This window comes from Amphimedon queenslandica, unplaced genomic scaffold, assembly GCF_000090795.2.
Source record: "Amphimedon queenslandica unplaced genomic scaffold, v1.1 AMPQUscaffold_13491, whole genome shotgun sequence".
NCBI classification, from domain to species: Eukaryota; Metazoa; Porifera; class Demospongiae; order Haplosclerida; family Niphatidae; genus Amphimedon; species Amphimedon queenslandica.
The window spans coordinates 144,863-152,613 of record NW_003546273.1 but is presented as its reverse complement, the minus strand read 5'-3'; the positions used below and the strand labels follow the sequence as shown (position 1 = coordinate 152,613).

At 35.0% G+C, this 7,751-nt stretch overlaps 2 protein-coding genes across 2 annotated transcripts in view; one reads left to right on the top strand and one right to left on the bottom strand.

Moving 5' to 3' along the window:
• The window catches only part of LOC105316863 (uncharacterized), a 911-nt gene extending 488 nt beyond the window's left edge, over positions 1-423 (bottom strand). Inside the window, exon 1 of the mRNA XM_011412104.1 lies at positions 93-423. Coding sequence (XP_011410406.1) covers positions 93-423 — 331 coding nt within the window. The remainder of the gene's footprint in view (positions 1-92) is intronic.
• A 1,662-nt stretch (positions 424-2,085) lies between these two features.
• Positions 2,086-7,718, top strand: LOC100640484 (synaptic vesicle glycoprotein 2C-like). The gene is made up of 11 exons (XM_019993605.1): positions 2,086-2,291; positions 2,502-2,662; positions 3,380-3,534; positions 3,882-4,161; positions 4,995-5,096; positions 5,442-5,540; positions 5,595-5,683; positions 5,997-6,163; positions 6,519-6,572; positions 6,769-6,931; positions 7,330-7,718. Exons 1-11 carry the CDS (start codon positions 2,120-2,122, stop codon positions 7,595-7,597), a joined length of 1,710 nt encoding a protein of 569 aa, XP_019849164.1. The 5' UTR covers positions 2,086-2,119; the 3' UTR covers positions 7,598-7,718.
• The last annotated feature ends 33 nt before the right edge of the window (positions 7,719-7,751 follow it).

Genomic DNA, 7,751 nt, shown 5'->3' with positions numbered 1-7,751 from the left:
CCTTGGTTTTAGGAGAGCATGAGTGTCCTCCAAATAGATGTGAATAGATTCCTGTACTGATAATTCCCTTATTTGGCCATTAGACAACTCACTCATCTCATCCACTGTCAGATACAGTAAAGGTCTGCTGTACTGTACAGTGTAGAGACCATCAGTATCAATGCTAAATGCATCAGTGATTTGGACTGATGCAGAAATGCCTTCACCTGCCTTCAAGAGAACAAACTCATCTTTTGTAGGAGGAAGACGATGAGCAAATATTCCATCATATTCGATAGGACTACCAGCAACAGAGACAGTGAGAAATTGAGAGAAAAGTCCTTCAAGAGGTGTACCACGTTTCAAGAGATAAAGATCCTCGTTTGCATTGTTGGTAAACTCGAAAGTGCAAGCAACTGCAGAAAGAGCTTTATTACAAGCCATGTCAAGAGAGATAGGCCAGTCATTAGCACTGCATGTACAAGAGAAAAGTAACATTGATTTGATACATACATATAGCTACCATACCTCAGAGCACTGGTCAGGTAAGTAATAACTAGACATGTACAGAGGAGAGTCTTCATGTTTCTCAGCTTTCCTTAGCCTTCTTCTTATTCTTCTTTTTTCTTCCTTTGTAGATTTCTAGAAATGTGATTTGATCATCTACTTTTATAGAATACCTAGTTTGTAAAAAATTTGATGATATTGTTACTAAAATTTGACCAATAAACAAAGCCCTCATTGTCAATATTAGAAGTAAAGCAAGTATAATTTTGATGCAACTGAAGCTGTGAAAGTGAACGAAATACTCACATTTGGCATCATGTACTTTGGCTGCTAACAAACTGAATGAATAGATCTACTATCTACTAGTAGTAATCACACGACTGCATCCGGTACACTCAGCCTTGCACTTGTCTGTCAGTAGACTATGGTGTTGTAAATTGTACTCAAGTTTTTTTTGATAAACAGCAACTAGATCTATTACAAATGACAACAAAATGATTGAGATCTATAATTACAGCATCTTACCCAATTAAGAAAAACTGTGAATAACCTTTTATAGGAATGTGGGATAAGGATGAAACTTTCACAGATTAACTTAGCTGCCCAATGCCATCATCACAGGATCTCAGGTCTTGGGTCTCTCAGCCCTTGAGAACCCTGAGAATTGGGACTGATGCAGTAATTTGATTTTTGAAATTAATTATTTAAGCCAGAATAAGTGATTGCACAGATCAATTGGATCATGCATTTTAAGCAAATTTTGTTGCATCAAGGTTTAATTAAATGTGCATTCTATGTTTAAAAGAACATGTCTATTTATAATAATAATAATAATAATAATAATTTGTTTTTCTGTTGTCTCCTCTGGGATCTCCCTCTTTCCCCTATTTTCTTGTTATAGTCATTGTTTTTGTACATGTTTATTATTTTTCATAATAATAATAATAATAATAATAATAATAATAATAATAATAATAATAATAATAATAATAATAATAATAATAATAATAATAATAATAATAATAATAATAATACTGAATAGACAAGTTTCAATATAGAGCGGTTGCATTGACGTCACTTTTTGACGTCATAATTACTTCCGTATGGCAAAAATTAATGAGCCTCATTCGTTTACAGCAGCAAAGTTGCTTCTTCTATAACTTCTTTTACACAGCACAAGGCAGAAAAGGAGTACAATTCTAGCGGTAGTAAGCAGAAAAGTAGCGATAGCAATAATTACAGGAGTAACATGGCAATGCTGTGTTCACTTTGGCCGCTTCACTGATTCTCTATCCGAGGACTTTTTACTTCCTTTGCATCCCTGAGTCCAGGAAAATGAAAGAGCAGCATGAATTAGCCATGCTCATAGTTAAGGAAGCCTGCCAGAAGAGTTTATAGCGCTGTACAAATGAATGGCAAAGTAGCCATTTTGCCATGCGGAAGTAATTATGACGCATGCGGTGACGTCATATGAAACCGCTCTATTATGCATACTCTTGATTTTATTATGCAATGAGAACCCGATGTGAAAGTTTATTTAAATTTCATGACGTCATGTCATTTCCGGTAATATTTTGCTTATTAATCATTCCCATTTTCACACCTCATACTAGTTGCATAACAGGTACACAAAATGGAGGGAGAGAAGAGCTATTTGGAAGACAGCACAGGCTCAGAGGAGGCTTGTGGAGTTAGAACCACCAGGGAACCTCTTTCTGTGGAGTCCAGAAAGAATCGCGGGCGACAGTTGGACTATCTACTGGAAAGGACCGGGTTTGGAACGTATCATGTGTTTTTGTTAGTTGGTGAGTCGTTACAAAAAACAAAAAATAGTACATGTATAATTATTATGATGCTAATACCATTGTACACTTTAAGGGTGAGCATTAATTGGAGTGTATTTGTTTACGTGCCTTAGACCATGTTTATTGTTTATAAATCTCTTATCTTCTTTTTTGTTTCCTTCTTTTCAAATCCCCCCCTCTCTCTCTCTCTTCCTCCTCCTATCTGCTCAGTTTGTGGTGTTGCACTAGCTTCAGACTCGGTCGAAGTATCCAGTGTCTCTTTTGTTACTCCAGTCCTTGACAATAATAATAATGATACTGATAGAGGCGGTGTTCATCCAACTAAATTTCAGTCCGGTGCCCTCGACTCCATCATATTTCTTGGAATGATGGTACAACATTTGTAGCACTATACATGATTGTACAGTAATTATTTTGTAGTGTTAAAATTGTAATACAATTTTAATGTTGGTTCCAAACCACGAGAGAGTAAAAACCCACAGTCAGGTGGCAGATAAGATAGGGTTTAGCTATAGTACTATAGACTAGCCTCTTAACAATGGATACTTTTAGATAAGAATGTTTGTTATACAGAGGTGTCCTTTATGTGGAGGTTATTTTATACGCTAAGGAATGTAATCGGTACACTAGGTGCTGTCTGTTAAATGGAGGTGTACGCTATAGAGAGTGTAAGCTGCACTGTATTAACTGGTTTATGTTTAAGTTGAGCAGATGCAATGAAGCCTATGTGTCAATAAAGTAATAGAGAGACCTTAAGTATCAAGTACTTCATAGGTCCACCCAGACTCACCACAAGCCTCCATCATCGTTTACTCAGTGCCTCTTTTCAATGCTTTTTTGGCCTTTTGCACACTCCAGACTGACCACAAGGTTTAAATCATTGTTATTACTGCTGGAAGAAGAATTCAGAATAATGATAATGAGCTCACCTTCTTGTGTGTACATAACATGTGTAATTTTAATATTTCATGATTGTATTGTATATCAATTGATGGTGACGCATAAGATAGAACTTCTCTGATTCTCTGATTCTCTCTCTCTCTCTCTCTCTCTCTCTCTCTCTCCCTCCCTCCCTCTTCCCTCTATAGTTTGGTGGTTATTTTTGGGGGAGTCTTGCTGACATTGTTGGTCGTCGGAGTTGTTTAGTATCTTCTCTTATCATTAATGGCCTTTTTGGTCTTGCTTCTTCTCTCTCACCTAATTTCGCTTGGTTCATGGTCTTTCGATTTGGAAGTGGATTTGGGTTAGTTGTGGTTTAAAAGTACATTCCCCAGCCATTATTTTGGCTCAAATTTGTTCAGATTTTTTGTTCCAAGGGACTTTTTGCTTTAATTTTGTAAAGGCATGTACATGTATCAGAATTAGCATTGTTATTTTTTTATAATTTGGCCCATATATTGTTATTGTTTTGGCAAAACACTGGCCCAAAAGCATGCCAATATGAGGGATCAAAAACAATTGAATATATTTCATGTACATGTACATATACAACCTCATAAATGACTTCTATTTTATTTATAATCAAATTTTTATTCACAACTAAAGGCGTGGCAATCAATGATAATGAATAATATGTCTTTTTCCTTTTAGAGTCGGGGGATCTGTTCCAATCGTTTTCTCGTACTTCTCCGAGTTTTTCTCATCAAAATATCGAAACACGCTCATAATTGGACTCGCATCTTTCTGGACAGTGGGGCGCCTATACGCCTCATTTGTTGCCTGGATTGTCATACCACAGACGTTTAGTTTTCATCTCGGGCACATGCTAGTCACCAGTTGGAGGATATTCCTTGCACTGTGTACTCTGCCTTCCTTCCTATCAGCTCTGGCCATTGTGTTTATGGTGGAGAGCCCTGGATTCCTATTTTATGTATGAATAATATTAGTTTTTAGAAATAAGATAATATTGAGCAACTCAGGTTGGCATAGCATGTAGCTTTTAAGGCAACTTTTAAAATTCATAAGAAATCCAAACTTGATTGGAATCAGCTCAAATTTTCTATGCAACATAAGAACATGTATGTGCATCAGAAAAAAATTATAAAAGTGGAGAATTCTCACCTTTTCATTTTTGGCAAAATTTGGCTGATGACCCTGTACTATAGGAGAGGGACTTTGGCCTGGTTTTTGAGCAACTTTAAAAATTCATAAAAAATTGAAATTTGATTGGAATCAGCTCAAACTTTCTACAAAACATAAATACATGTATATGCATTAGAAAAAATTGTAAAAGTGAAGAATTCTCAACTTTTTATTTTTTGGCAAAATTAGGCCGATGACCCTGTACTATAGTACAGGGACTTTCATCCAATTTTGGAGCAACTTTAAAAATTCATAAAAAATTGAAATTTGATTGGAATCAGCTCAAACTTTCTACAAAACATAAATACATGTATATGCATTAGAAAAAATTGTAAAAGTGAAGAATTCTCAACTTTTTATTTTTTGGCAAAATTGGGCTGATGACCCTGTACTATAGTACAGGGACTTTGGCCTGATTTTTGAGCAACTTTAATGCACTATGCCCGTGGGAAACCCTGACTGTGTATGTTTGAAGTAGTCAATGTATGGCATGAGATGTTTTGATGAAGTGTGTGTTAGTTTTTGTATGGCATACACTAATTTGAGCTATGCACATGCACATGTATTGCGTGACCACTGTACATGTACATGCTGTTCTTTGTCATGTCTCTCTCATTATAGAAAGGTAAAGCGCTGAAGGTTAGAAAAGTTTTAAATCGTGTGAGCTCTTGTCAGATCCGCTTCACTACACACAGGCCACGCTCGGAATCGACTGATGGAAGGGTAATAATAATAATAATAATAATAATGTTAATTATTATAATGATGATGATGATAATGATAATAATCATAATGTCAGTATTATTTTATAGTAATAATAGTAATAATAATAATAATAATAATAATAATAAATGATGATGATGATGATGATAATAATCTTCATAATGTCAGTATTAATTTTATAGTAATAATAATAATAATAATAATAGTAATAATAATAATAGTAATAATAATGATGATAATGTATATGTGTACATCAGATTATTATTTTAGTAATTAATAATTATAATTGATTATAATTACCATTAAATGTTTAGTTGTTACAAAAATGATCTTTTATTCTAATAGGAATATGATGAGATAATATCCAGCATCAGTGCTGCTGACAATAGCATCAACAATGCTTTGTCAGTAAATAGAAGGGATATAGGACAAAAAATTAAAGTGGTACGATTTAGAATTTATTTATTAATTTATTTATTATATTTTATTTATTTTAAGGTTTGGTCAGCTACAGTTGAGCTGTTTAAGAGGTCGTATGTGAGACCAACTGTTGTAATGATCATTGTTAACTTCACACTCTCATTCGGGTGAGAGAGAGAGAGGGAGGGAGGGAGGGAGAGAGAGAGAGTGGAGAAAATTGGAAAAAGAAACTTGCTGCACACATATACCGTGTAGTATAGTGCAAAAATTTTTGAGGGCTGTAAGTTTAACAAATTTGCATATTTAATTTTTGCGAATTTATGCCATCTTGTACCGTAATAATAATTTGATTTTCGGGAAAGTAATTTTCACAAATCTTCAAAAAATTGCAAAATTTACAGCCCAAGAATATTTCCGCTATACGGTATTGTCCCTTGGTTATTCTTTATCTCCTGTATGTATTTCTTTCTTTCTCGACAGGTATTATGGTCTTGTGTTGTGGTTTCCTGAATACTTCAAATACATTGAGTGCCATAAGAACGATAATCATAATCACTCCATTGCTGATGTCACTGATTGTGGGTCTAATAGTGACGACAATAAAATATATCTTGACAATCTTTATGTCTCACTAGCTACCATACCAGGTGATAGCTAATGGATATTATGTACTGTGATTGAAATACATGTAAAGTACTGTTATTTATAAAGCAAAAGCAAATTCTTCTTCCTATTATTATTATTTGTTATAAAATATAAGAAAGGTCTAACGAAAAAGAAAAAATAGTACTTGGAAAGCTTGCTATCATTTACAATAAAACACTAAACAAGACAGTCTTAGTTACAAAAAAAACAGTTTAAGCTATCTCATTGGGAGAAGGTTGGGATATACTTACCCCAAGAAATGACATTCCTCTCTAAAGAGAAACAGTTACATTATATTATTATTATTATTGATTATTAATTATTGTTGTTATTATTTATTATTATTAATTAATGTAGGTATTGTATTTGGATTACTTTCCATAAAGTTTCTTGGCTCAAAAGTTTTGCTCGGTACGTCAATAACAATTAGCCTGAGTATTATAGTTATATCTTGTAAATTATGAAATTTTACACATACCTCTTGATCCATAGCCTTGTGCATATTATATGTACATGTACATGCAATATTGTATTTCTAATGATTTATTTTTCTCCTCCTTTTCTTCCCCCTCCCTCTCTCTCTCTCTCTCCCTCTCTCTCCCTTCAGCCATTTCAATGGTAGTATCAGCATTGAGTACATTTGCTATATGGGGTGTCCCTAAAGAAGTTGATTACATTTTATTGCTATCTTGTATATTCACCGGATTCTCTACCATTGGTTGGATTGCACTTGATGTCATTATACCTGAACTGTTCCCTGTGCACCTTCGGTAAGAGGTAGAGAGAGAGGGGGGGAGAGAGAGAGGGGGAGAGAGAGGGGGAGAGAGAGAGGGAGAGAGAGAGAGAGGGAGGGAGGGAGGAAGGAAGAGAGAGAGAGAAGATAAATTTAGAAGAAGTGGAAACAGATTCTTTTGTTTAAGTAATGAGATGAACATGCTACCCACAATGACCTTCATTCTTAACATATGTGAACTTGTGTAGACATGTGTCTGTAATTCATGTACAACTACCAGTACATGTACATGTCTACTCTGTGTGTGTCTCTCTCCCTCCCCCTCTCCCCCCTCTCTTTCCCCCTCTCCCACCCTCTCTCTCTCCCCCTCTCCCCCTCTCCCCCCTCTCTCTCTCCCCCTCTCCCCCCCTCTCTCCCTCCATTATTATTATACAGCTCAACAGCATTTGGTATGCTTTCTGCAATCGGTCGAATCGGTTCAATAATCGGCATATTATTATTCGGGCGTTTGATCACAGTATCTCCATATCTCCCTGTACTGATAGTAGCTGCTTTGTTAATCTTTGGTGGTCTTGCTGTATTTATTATTCCAGAAAAGAGAAAGCTACCTGTATCGCGACTGTGTCACTGTATTCTAACTGTTATTAGGAATTACTGTAAAAGAGGACCACCATTGTCTTCTTACGAGCGTCTAAATGACTGATTTTTTAATGATTTTTTGTTGTTTTAATAATATAATATAATAATAATTTTTATATTATACTATAACAACAGTCTATTTTTGATAATAATTGTATTTTATCTTGTGATTAATGAATCTGGAACACTGGTTAATGATGCGTGGGTGTACCGTCAAT